Raw genomic sequence first — 13,356 nt, 5'->3', positions numbered from 1 at the left:
AAACAAACTCTGAGTTATTTATTTTTAACTCTTTTGTCTGAAGGTATGTCCGTGATCGACCAACGATCAGCCGTGGTTTGTCACTCAACATAACTTTAAACGCCAACTTCATAAACCTTCTCCTCAAAACCGACTTCTTTTCAGATCCATCAGAACACATTTAAATACAAAAATATGTTGTGTATGACGGATGTCGGTAGCTCTAGAGTCCAGTCTACATTATTTAGTACTATTTTTTTTAACTTTCATCGTTAAAAATGATGATCTGATGTAGTAATTTATTAAAATATATTTTTAAAATAATAAGTTTGGTTTAATTAAATCTACATTAAATATGTTTTTGCAAATAATTTCGATTAAATAAGTGTTGTGTTAATTACTTACTTATTTACCTACTTATTTATAATTTTGTTTAATTTTTACACTCAGATAACCTTGTACAATTATTTGCAAAAACTTCCCATAATACATTTAATTAATTAATATCAAGTTTCTCTTTATGTCTATCACCTCATTTTTTCACTGCACTGTTCAGATTGAGGTTTAATATTCTATTATTGTATTTAATATTGTATTATTATTATATTATTGTATTATTTTTGCTGCACAACTGCGTATCATAAGGGATGCATTACAACATAATCGACTGCTACAATAATATGTTTCTTAGAACAAAAGTAAACACAAATGAGACTATAGATACACATAGAAGAGGGACTTGCAGTGCAAAAGTGAAAAATACCAATAATATCACTAGAACAATCTACTATCAACTATGAACTATTACAAAACCACTAACAAAATACATCATGTTAACCTCTAATTCTCTAAATGATCTATTTGCTGCTGATTATCTTTGAATTTCGTGGCATAACAGAAAACCCTTTTCCCCCTAAAACACACAAAGATATCATTAATGAATGAAGTTTCCTAATTAATTGTAGATCTAGAGAAAAGGAATGTCTCTGATGACTCAGAACAAGGAACAACTGCAAAACTTGAACACTAAACGTTAAGATTCACACATGTATTCGATCTGAACTGGTTTTTACTTGAAAATCGTGGATGTTTGGCGTCAACGAACCACATTTAAATCACTTGCTGGACACATCGAATGAGTTGTCGGTTAAGATCCTTTACTGACCTTGAGCTTGACATATGTAGACAATGACTCACAGATACAAACTCGTTTTAACTGACCAGGCTTCTTTAAATGTCATTGACGTTCAATATATTTACATAGTCCAATGATTGAACTAATAGCCAAATTGTAAATTGTAATTAAATGGTATTAAAGTTTTACAGGTTATTTTCTAATGTTTGATGTTGTACATCCTACCAAACTGTTTTTTAATTAGTGAATCCAATCCACTAATAATGGCATTAATCAATCATTCTGATTCTGATTCTGATGAATTTATACGTCTCCATCACCGTTCGGTATTCAGCTGCAGCTACTACACACCAGAACCATGTTAAGCCACAGAACATTGATCATGAGTTATTCCATTATAACATGAAGAAGAAATAGAGAAGATACTTAACATTACACAGATAAATGATAAATAACCTACTTGTCAAAGGATCTGAGGGATGAAAAAGAAAAAGCTCATGATTCTCGTCCAACACCTGTTTTTTTATTCAAATGACGACTGCGATCACTAACATTGTTTTGTTTCCATGGCAGCGGTGTTGTTCCTGGAGCACTGGAAGCGTCGTCAGATCAGCCTGAGCTTCAGTTGGGACTTAACAGGAATCGAGGACGACGAGGTGCAAATATTATGACTTCACCACCTTCCCTGAACGCATCGTTAGATTTCAGCCGATCTTCTGCGTGAACCATGTTCGTCTCCCAGTCGTCAACGACCTCCTTCTCTACCTCTGGGTAGAAGGTTGAGCCTCCACACGATAATGTAGTCAGCGATAGCAGCTTATGTTTGTTGCAGCCTGAAGCTCAGATATAGAAGTGGAATATTTCCACTCGAATATGGAACGACAAACACATACAGCAGCTAAACAAGCCTTCACGTCCCACAGGAACATCCCAGGCCGCGGTACGAAACCATCCTGCTCAAGAAGAGGCAGAGGAAACAGAAGCGTAAGACGAAGAAGGTCAAGGTAAGAGTGATACAGTTGGTTCAGTCCAGGGGTGTCGCGACCTTCACACCAGAGACATCAAAAACAATGATGTTTATGTTTATCTTCTCTTTGTTACAGTAAGATTTAAGTGTCAATTTTAAAAAGTTTCATATGATTAAGATGGTTAAAATATAAGGATTAAATGAATCATTTCTTCATAATTCTACGTTTAAATGTCATGATATTCTGTGTGATAGTATTCTTCATCTTCTAGAGAAGAACTATTGCAGTGATCGATCGTAACTTGGTATAATTATTGATCTATAGCGTTGCAAAACCTGCCACCTTTGACAGTTTCATATGACAAAGATGGTGAAAATATGATGATTTAATGAATAATTTCTCTTAAAATTCTACATTCAAATGTTATGATACATTGTGTGATAGTATTCTTCATCTTCTAGAGGAGAACTATTTCAGTCATTGATCGTAACTTGGTATAATTATTGATTTAAAGCATCGTAAACCTGCCACCTTTGACAATTTCATATGACTAAGATGGTTAAAATATGATGATTTAATGAATAATTTCTTCATAATTCTACATTCAAATGTCATGATAGCTTGTGTGATTATTGTCTATATCCAATTGAAGACATATATTGCAGTCATTGATTGAAACTTGGTATGAAATATGATGTTTTGAATATCAGTTTTGCTAGAATTACACGTGAAAATGTTATCATTTTTTGCGAGATAGTATATGAATATATGAATAACTGAGGCTTTATTGAAGTATTGATGTATCAGATCTGAAACCTGCTATTTTTAATGATCTCTAGCCATTTAAAACTGGGTAAAAATGTAAATCCAATTGTGTTTTGAACAATCAATAGATAATAGTATATCAAATATAAATAAACATTCATTCTAACATCTTGACAGTGAAGGGTTACAAGGCAGTGTGCCGATGCTCTTAATTTGAAAGCCAGAAACGTATTTCCTTCTTCTGAATGGCGTTTGAGGAATTTACCAAAGAGTAGTGTGAGAAAGGGCAACTTAAAGGTCACTGAAAACACAGTACTCTGCTGTGTCTAGCATCAAGGTTTGTCACTGTGCGTCATCAGTCCCAGAAGTCTCCACCTCCAAGGGACTCGTTATATAAACATAGTGTGGTGTGATTACAGCTGGCTGGAGGAGGAGTGAAGACCATTATTGAGTCATAATGGACTTCGCTCTCGTAACCTCTTGTTCGCCGAGATTTCAGATGGTGGAGAACTTTATAAAGTTCAAAACATGGTCATGATGAGAGGAATTCTTCAACATTTGAAACACGGGAGTGAGTCAGCAGAGTTGGAGTTTGACATTAGTTGACCGTTGATTTTGTTTCCGCAAATGAAATGATATCAAACTTTGAAACACTGCATGGAACTTTACATACTATCATATATAATGTTGAACTCATAATATATACCAGACTTGGGTGAAATGGCCACATGTGGCCCTAAACTTATTATCATTTAATATTGTAGCCTTATATTTTGTAGTTTTTCATTATTTTTTGTTTGTTTGTTTTGTTGTTTTAGAACGTTTTTCATATAAATGATTCGATTCTTCAATGGCCGCTCTCTAGTTCTCATCAGACGGTCTAGTATTTCCTAATTATTTTTGACAAATTCACAACAAAACGTTTGTGTTTTTGTGTTTTCTACACATATTTTTCGATCTTTTCCTCACGCTCCCTGATTAGCGAACGTGTTTCTCCGGGATCACAATGACAAATTGCCGGGTCGACGCCGGTGCGATGATTAAATGACGGAACGATCTAGATCCTGGGCTGTAAATTGGGTCAGTCACACCGAGGCCTGTTGGCCCAAATACACTCTTGACACATTCAGACTGAAGCACGAATTGATTTCCATAATATTTTCCCCCGTATTCTTCGCACCAAAACCTGCTGCGATTAGAGCGACCACATTCCCATTTAATCTCTATCTACGTTCCTGAGTAATGATTTACGACCACCGGGATCCTGGCGGGTCGTTCCTCCAGGATCTCCCTCCAGGAATGTAAATGTTAAACTAACCAGCCATGATTCCAGCGACAGATATTAGCGACAACTTCAGTGTGAAATCCTCTTGAGACGCAATTGATTCTATCTTTTTTTTACTTATTTATGTGCTTTTGCTGTTGAATCCTGGCATCATTTGCGAAACTGAGAGTGACATCTAGTGGCCTTTCTAAATGAAGACACTGTATCATGATACCTCATCAGCAGTTTCATGAAGCCTCATCAACACATCACGAATCATCATCAAAGATATTCATCAAAAAATATCAACACATCACTAGTTGTTACTGTTGATGTGTTTCAGACATTAAAATCAAATTTTAATGTGTTGCCATTTCATTTTTATAAAATATTTTGATGCATTTTAACTCTTTACAGAAAAAATATCGGCCAATCTTTGTTCCTTTAGCTGCGAAGGACGTAGTGACTGCTGCCATCTAGTGGCCGGATGTTTAATTGCTACACAGAAATGAACAAACGGCATGAATATTTTCATGTTGATTGTAAATCAAATATTGATACAGTGCTGCTGAGTATCGTGAGAAAATATATTGATATTGTCTTAAACTAAAATCTCAACAAGATTTTTGAAAAATACTGTAAATTAATATACATTTTTCATTAGCAATAAAAGCTCAAAAACTACTACGGATTAGTAGTGAAGTTCTTTCTGCAGAATAAACAGTCTCTTGCATATTCTTCAGTGTCCAACACTAGTGTGTGTTATGTGTGTGTTTGTGTGTGTTTGTGTTTGTGTTGCAGAAAGTGAAGCAGGAGGACGGGGCAGCGACAGGGAAGGACAGATGGAGACAAAAACTACTGTCAGCCATGTCTGCAGGAACGCCGGTAATCCCTCCTGCTTACCTTTCCCTTCCCATCTTTTCCTTCCCTACTTTTCCTCTCCTTCTTCCCCCTTCCTTCCTTCCCTCTCTCTTCCACTACAGGCTGCTTCTCTGTCCTTCTCTTCCTGTCCCGTTCTCAGGCTGCTACACCTGTCAGGTATCACCTTTTTCCTACTTGTTCTACCTGTTCGGGTCAATAATGGCGCACATTCAACAGTGAGGGGTCGTCGAGCCGAAAGAAAAAAAAAAGGAATTTTAATTAATAATTATATATAATATATAATAAATATTATATTATAGGGTGTCCCCTGCCTCTCGCCCTATGATACTGGGATAGGCTCCAGTCTCCCTGCAACACCCGACCCGATAAAGCGGTAGACAATAAATGAATTAATGAATAATAGAGTAATAATATATATTTTTTACTTCTATTGCAATTATAGGAAAACGAGATACTGATTGTAATGACAAATACAAATTAAATATAAACTTAAGTGCTTTAATTTAACATGTGACTTGAATATAAAACACAATAACAAACAAAAAGTTTTTGGTGACATTCAAACGGCCCATTTTGGCGCCGAGCAGGGATTGTTTTCCCAGTTCTGACTTGGATTTATGACTTATTTTTACATATGCATTTAATAATAATAATAATAAAAACAATAATAATAATAATAATAATAATAATAATAACAATAATAATAATAATAATAATAATAATAATAATAATAATAATAACAATAACAATAACAATAATAATAATAATAATGATAATAATAATAATGCGTGGGTTTACTCCGGGCACTCCGGTTTCCTCCCACAGTCAAAAAACATACAGAGGTTAATTGAGAACTTTGGGAAATTGTCCGTAGGTATGAGAGTGTGAATGGTTGTCTGTCTTTGTGTGTGCCCTGCGACAGACTGGTGTCCTGTCGAGGGTGTCCCCTGCCTCTCGCCCTATGATACTGGGATAGGCTCCAGTCTCCCCTCGACCCCCAAAAGGGATAAAGAGGTAGAAAAAAAGAGAATGAATGAGATACTGATTGACAAATAAAAATAAGAAACAAACTCAAGAGCTTTAATTTAACACGTGACTTGTCATGAATATAAAACACAATAACAAACAAAAAGTTAACTTTGAGGACATTTTCGCGTCAACATTTTTAATTTAGGTCCGACCTGGATTCTCATCCTTATTTTTACATATCCATTTAATAATAATAATAATAGCAGAATTGCATAAACATGATTTGCTAAACGATTTATTATTTTAAAAACACTACATGAACGACAAAAATAAAAGTATGTTTTGCTAATAACGGTTGTATTTGATTAAATATATTTAATTTGAGATACTTAATGATCCTCCTGTGACAGAAGGTTCTTCAGACAAACATCAAACTAGGGCAGAAAAGCAGAGACAAATTATAGGATGAGGAAACACTCGGAGAGATGGTAGGTTGGAGGGAAGACGGAGGGAGGGCAGCTGAGTGGGAGCAATGCATGCTGGGCCGGAAGCCAGGGGTAAGATTAGTGACCGTCACTATGGCGACAAGAAGAACACACGCGCACTCTCTTGCTGCGATTGTTGCTTTGTTAAAGTTCTACCATCAGCACTGAAGCACAAATTATAAGTTCTATAGTCAATATAAACGTCTTTCTAGTCTCTTTAATGATTGAAATGTTTATGACGAGTTGATCTATTTTTAGATCAAAGATATCTCTTATTGTGTGTTAGTTAGATGTGTGTGTTGTATACATATGTGTGTCATTGTTTCGTTTCAAGAATAATTCAAACAAGAACAGGAGATCTTCCCAGTTTATGTTCTATTTTCGAAACATATCTTTGCTTTAATTTTATATGAGACGTTATTTTTTCACGCGTTTGACGCATTTGAGTGCAGTATATCATCTCACCTGTAGGTGTCAGCACACTTCAACTGACTTTGTGTTCAGATACAAATCTGGCAAAGAAAGAAATACAAATAATGATTACGTTTTCTGTTTAAATGCATCAAACTAAGATCAAACTGAGATTAGATGAATATTTAAACGTTTTATATTCTTTTGTAAAACTTTTTTTTTTATTATTATTTGTTGGTTCCATTCACACTCTCTGACTCTGCTTCTCGATTTCCTAAACCACTTTTAATTCATCGTTTTTCTAAACAATCTCAAACAAAACTTTTCTTTTTTAATAGAACAAGTTGGTTTTCCAACTGTTTAATTCTATTTTTCACCCAGTAGATATTATTTAAATCGATGGGTTCCTTGTTTCATAGAACGTTTCAACAGATCATAAATAATTCAGAATAAAAAGTTCTATAACGCGGCACATTGTGCTCATGAGAAAGATACTGAGAGGAAACTCACTGTTTTTTTTGGAAGAACAACCTGGATGAATAAGAATCCACAGAATCTCTGTGTGTTTCATTGTTTTTCTTCATGGGTTTACTCTGGGAACTCTTCCTCCCACAGTCCGAAAACATACAGAAATTGAAGCATTTATTGTGTTTGTGTGTGTTTGTTTGTGTCCTTGACAGGTTGGCAACTAGTTGAGGTTTTCCTCAAAGTATTTCTGCTCCAGCCCCACTAGTGAGAGAATGAGTCGTAGAAAATGAAAGATAACAACGATATTGTTAAATACAGAATATAATGGAAAAGTATAATGCAGGAATGGGATTCTGGAGGGAAAGGCATTTAAAAAAAATCATAAAACTGTGAAATGTAGTGATTAAAAACAGATACTCTTGCCCTTAAGTAGTACAAAATGAGCACTCATAATTTAATATATACATATATTATAACAAACATTATAATTAGTGTGAATCAGAAATAGTTTTTGGTTAAAATTCTTAATAAATAATCCATGTATTTTTCTTTGAAGTAATACAATCACTTAATATTCCCACAAATGTTTACTTTAATAATATAAAAAGGAAGAAATGTTCCAGTTAGTCATGACCTCTGCACAAGGGCGCGAGAGAACTTCTAGGAAAAGTCAATTCCGGAGGAGAAATAGGAAGAGGGAACATGTGGAGCGTGACAGGGAAGATTGAGGTTAATGCTGGACATGTAGATTGTTGATCGTCCCCCGGTGACATCTTCACGCCAAATATAACAGCCGACCCCATTTCCTAGATAGTCGTCCTGATCAGCTATCACACTCACACACACACACACACTCGCACACACACACACACAAGCGCACACACTCACACATCTCAAAGGTGAATTCGTCCTTCAGATCATTTTGGTTTGTTTTCGAGTCAAACCATAGAAGACTTGTTTCTCTAAAAACATTTATTGATCTATATTCATCATGTAACTTCATCCAATAATGAATTTGTTTAGTTGTTTTGTTAACAAGATGAAGAATGAACGATCGGAAGGAAGCGATGCAAAATCTTTCTTTCAGACTGAAACCAGAAGAGAATGAAGAAGATCTTCTTGTACTTTAACTTGTTTTGTTTTTTTTAAGTTTGTTGAAGTATTAATGGATTTATGGGCCTGCGATAACATGAAAATACTTCTGAATGAATGGAATTGTTATTAAACAATTAGTCCATTTAAGTAATGTTGCTAAAGCTTAGTCTCTCAAAGTCTTATTTATATTTTAAAAATACACCTGTATATATTCATCTTCTTCATCAGACTATTTCACTTAAAAGTTGATCCATTAGATGGCGCTGTTGAAGAATTTAAACTTCAACCAATCAACCCTATTTGCGTCTCAGTCGCTGCACGAAGGAAGAATTTCACGACATGTAAACATAATTAAAAATAAATCACGCAAATATAAATCTGTCCACTAGATGGGAGTGTTGATCAAGTGTACAACGTTTAAGGGCCCCTTCTCGTTCAGTTGGTGGTTCGTTTAGAAACACTTGATCCAAACCAGGAAGATTAACTTATATATCTTTATTTTTCTCACATTTAGGAAATTTAAGTTGTATTAAGACATACGGTATATATGTTGAGAATAATAACACAATAAATAATGATTACAAATAATAATAATGTAAAAATAATAAAATAAAATGGGCACAATAATACGTAAAATATCCTCCTGCAACCATGTCGATGGACATGTGGATATATATAGTGTTCATCACAGTACTGGCATTAATATTTAATACAATTATATATATAATATATATATAATATATAATATTTAGAACTAATGTTTTAGATGATATTCTTTTCTGAAATGAAGAATATTTTTGTTCTTGTAGAAAATGTCTGGAAATTAACACTATACTTGTACTGTTTGTGTTGTTTCCTGCAGCCTGCAGTGGAAAAACTCACCTGCAGAGATCGACTTCCCGGATACTGCATCAACGTCTCCTCCATCCTCTTCATGGTCTGATCTTTTGTTGTTCTGCACCAGAAGATTTCTCAACCCTGACTCATGTTTCCCCTGTGTCGTCAGTTTGGACTGACCTTTTCGGCAGTTTTCGGCATCATCATCTACCGGATCACCGTGTCGGCCCTGATGGCGATGAGCCCCGATCCGGAGACCAAGTCCAACGTTCGAGTCACCGTCACGGCGACGGCGGTCATCATCAACTTGGTGGTGATCCTGATTCTTGATGAGATCTACGGAGCCGTCGCCGTCTGGCTTACCGAGCTCGGTGAGTTGGTTCTGTTCCCGACCCGGAGGTGATTCGACATCATTGGTTCGAGAGACTGCAAACACAAAGTTTATACTAAACTATATTTTCATATAATTGGTTATTCAGTCTCTAGATAAAGATTTAAAAATGTAAAATACAACAGGACCCAACATCATTCCCTGAGGTGCACCAAAGGTAACTGAAATGTTGATAACAGTCGACGGATGACAAAAGATTCTAGTTTTTCACTCACATAATTCTCTCTCCTTCGTCATGTCTGATGATGAAACTTTGATGCCTTCTCGCTCCAGCGGCTCCATCAGTAAACTCAGGAGGGATTTTATTTTAATGCTTCTTTGGTTTTTCGAACTTCCCAAAGTGTGTTCGGGGTGAAGGAGCGCGAGACGTCAAGAAATATTTTGAAACTACCTCCACTGGAGCGTCCTTGTTTCCGCTGATGGATTCACGGGCGGCTCTGGTTCTGGAGACGCAGCTGCACAGAACTATTCTGTGACTCAAACAACAACAAACACACTTTCTGGTGTTTGACCTTGTTTTGAGCCCAGATGGACGAAATCTGTCAGATCTGGACGAGGGAACAAACACAAGCCTCCTTATAAGATCTTTTTATTATTCTCAAAATGATTGATCAGGTCTTTTCACTTTAATCTACTCATTAGATGTGAATATAAACAGCCTCAATAATACTGGGTTGATATTGTGAATTAAGGATGAATATTTTTGTGAAGTCATGTAAGCTACGAAAATAAATTCCGCATATACGTGAGTAAATACCGCCCTCTACTGGTACCACACAGGATAATGTCTTTGTAATGTAAGTAATGAGAGCTGTACCGCGAATTATAAACAAAACTATAAACAGTGCTATTATTATTAATAATAATATTATTAATAACTAGGACAGAAAATGTTTTATAATCTATTCTATAATCCTCATCCAACATAATTTATAATTATAATTTATAATTTAAGTTCATCAGACAAGTTGCCTCAAGTCATTTATAGACGTCTTAACTGTTGAATGCATCCCTTTTTCCCCCCTTTTTTTCCCCTTTAGAAATCCCGAAAACAGAAACCAACTTTGAGGAGCGACTCATCCTGAAGGCTTTCTTGTTGAAGTTCATGAACGCGTACGCTCCCATCTTCTACGTGGCGTTCTTCAAGGGCCGGTACGTCCACACCTTTTCCAGTGAATCCATTATAACCGATAAATAAATCAAACTGGACGATTTTATTTAAGAATTGTATCAAAAAGGAGTTTCATATTTTGAGTAAATACTTCATATTTATAGGTAAATATTAAGTAAAAAAGTTGAAAGGTTATTTTCGCTGCCACTGCACTTTGTTGCTCTCGGTATCATCTGTTGTGTCACATCTGTAAGTGCATAGAAATATGGAAAAAAAATAAATCAGTTTTGTTTTTTCAGGTTTGCAGGCCGACCAGGAAACTATGTTTACGTCTTTAACGACTTCCGTATGGAGGAGGTACGTGTTCTTTCCTGTGTTTGACGTTTTTGTTTTGAACATATTTGAGATGCTACGGAGCCCCTAAAGGGACACATTAAAAATGTATCAGAAACTACCTTTGTAAGGTTTTTGGTCTATTCAAGTTTATTCAATGTATTTATGCAAGGATGTTAGTCCAGTTCTATTTTGACCTGCTTGTGAGAACCTGAAACCTTCACCAATTTTAACGTTTCTTTTGCGATTTCCAAACTATCTGGTTCCCTCAGAAAAACAACTGCTGCACAAGTGTAATTTTTCTGGTTTTGTACTTTGCTGACAATATTTTAAATACAAAAATATATATATATATCAGAATTAAAGTGAAGATTTAAGTTTTTACGCATGATTTTGCTAAATAAATTGAGACTAAATGGTTGTTTTTTCTGTATAAGAAGTAGAATAGTATTGTTATAAGTAAAGAAAAACATTTTTTAGCACCTTTATATATCTATATAAAAAATAAACTAAATACAAAGTTTTATTATATAGAGATATTTTCGGAGTAACGGTCCATCAGACCACACAAGCGTCTCCTCCATGTTGTCAGAAGCCTGGACTATGATTTCGGTTTCACTCCAGAGAGTCGTGTAAATAAAGGACGAGCCCACGGATGGTGCGAGTGTGAAGGTTCTCATAACAATAGCGCTCATGTGTGGCGGATGCTTGTCTCCGTCAGTGCGCTCCGGGGGGCTGCCTCATCGAGCTGTGCATCCAGCTCAGCATCATCATGCTTGGGAAGCAGCTGATCCAGAACAACATTTTCGAGATCGGAATCCCGTAAGTACAGCGTGTTAATGTCGTGATCTGGGCTGATTTGTTCCGCTGTACCTTCTGATGTTTTTATATTTCCAACACTGAGCAACTTCTCTGCTGAGTTTCAAGACTCTGACAACATTCCTCTCATGTCAGCACACAGACGCCTCTTCTTGGCTGTACCTTAACATGCAAATCCTGCAGGTCACAGGTCAGCTGTGTTAATAACAACTGTAACACAAGCCTACACTCTCAGCAGCGCCCCCTCCCTCTCACCTGCTAAACTTACGTCTGAAGTCATTTTGGTATCAGATGCTTGATCGTTCTCGTCTTCCACATCTCAATTATCAGCCTCCAAAACATTTTCACGTTCATCCGGGCAGGAAGCTGAAGAAGCTGGTTCGGGCGTTGAAGGATAAAGGTGGAGCTGTGGAGGAACAGGAAGACGAAGGACCCCCGAAGCAGTGGAACCTGGACTACCCTCTGGCTCCGTTCGAAGGCCTCACACCGGAGTACATGGAAATGAGTGAGTCTCTCTTGAAACACAGAGTTATCCAACACTTTTGAAACACATTTACAAACTCTTGAAACACATTTACGAACCGCTGAAACACATTTACTAACTTTTGAAACAAATTAACAAACTCTTGAAACACATTTACAAACTGCTGAAAAACATTTATAAACTCTTGAAACAAATCTATTAACTCTTGAAACGGATTCATAAACTCCTGAAACAGATTTACAAACTCTGTAACGTATTTTCAAACTCTTGAAACAGATTTACTAACTGTTGATACAGATTTACAAAATCTTGAAAAAGCTTTATAAACTCTTTTAAAATATTTATTTTGAAGCACATCTACAAACTCTTTAAACCAATTAAGAAACTCTTTAAACCTATTTAAAAAAGAACCTGAAACACATTTACAAACTCTTGAAACGGATTCATAAACTCCTGAAACACATTTACAAACTCTGTAACCCATTTTCAAACTCTTGAAACAGATTTACTAACTGTTGATACAGATTTACAAAATCTTGAAAAAGCATTATAAACTCTTTTAAAATATTTATTTTGAAGCACATCTACAAACTCTACAAAGAACCTGAAACACATTTACAAACTCTTGAACAACAAAGCCTGACAGGAATGTACAAAGTACAACTTGAGTTCATATGTCCGGCTCTACATCCTGGAAGCGCTCATTTGCACGTCCTACAAATATGAAATGAAATTTATAAATGCCAGATCTCTGCCACATTTTGAACCATGCATTTTCCAGAAAGTGGTTTCACATGTAACCACAACTGGGATCAATGTCAACAACCTCGCTGACTGCACTCATGTAAAACACTTTGTGATCCTTGAGGATGTGGCAAAGGAATTCGAGGGGTTGGGACTTTCTGTGATTAGCTCTGGGTATGTTTCCTGTGCTAGGCTTGTGTCAATACGTTCTTTCTA

General features: G+C 35.9%; 1 protein-coding gene across 1 annotated transcript in view; it reads left to right on the top strand.

Moving 5' to 3' along the window:
* ano2b (anoctamin 2b) overlaps positions 1–13,356 on the top strand; it is a 71,174-nt gene that overhangs the window by 37,389 nt on the left and 20,429 nt on the right. Inside the window, exons 15-23 of the mRNA XM_087786782.1 lie at positions 1,688–1,770; positions 2,038–2,118; positions 4,913–4,996; positions 9,284–9,358; positions 9,428–9,629; positions 10,690–10,801; positions 11,060–11,117; positions 11,815–11,915; positions 12,275–12,417. Of these exons, the coding sequence (XP_087642908.1) occupies positions 1,688–1,770; positions 2,038–2,118; positions 4,913–4,996; positions 9,284–9,358; positions 9,428–9,629; positions 10,690–10,801; positions 11,060–11,117; positions 11,815–11,915; positions 12,275–12,417 (939 nt within the window). The remainder of the gene's footprint in view (positions 1–1,687; positions 1,771–2,037; positions 2,119–4,912; positions 4,997–9,283; positions 9,359–9,427; positions 9,630–10,689; positions 10,802–11,059; positions 11,118–11,814; positions 11,916–12,274; positions 12,418–13,356) is intronic.

The sequence above is a fragment of the Callionymus lyra genome, chromosome 3, assembly GCF_982586985.1.
Source record: "Callionymus lyra chromosome 3, fCalLyr1.hap1.1, whole genome shotgun sequence".
NCBI classification, from domain to species: Eukaryota; Metazoa; Chordata; class Actinopteri; order Syngnathiformes; family Callionymidae; genus Callionymus; species Callionymus lyra.
Note: the sequence above shows the minus strand (reverse complement) of the source record. Positions and strands in the feature narration are given on the sequence as shown.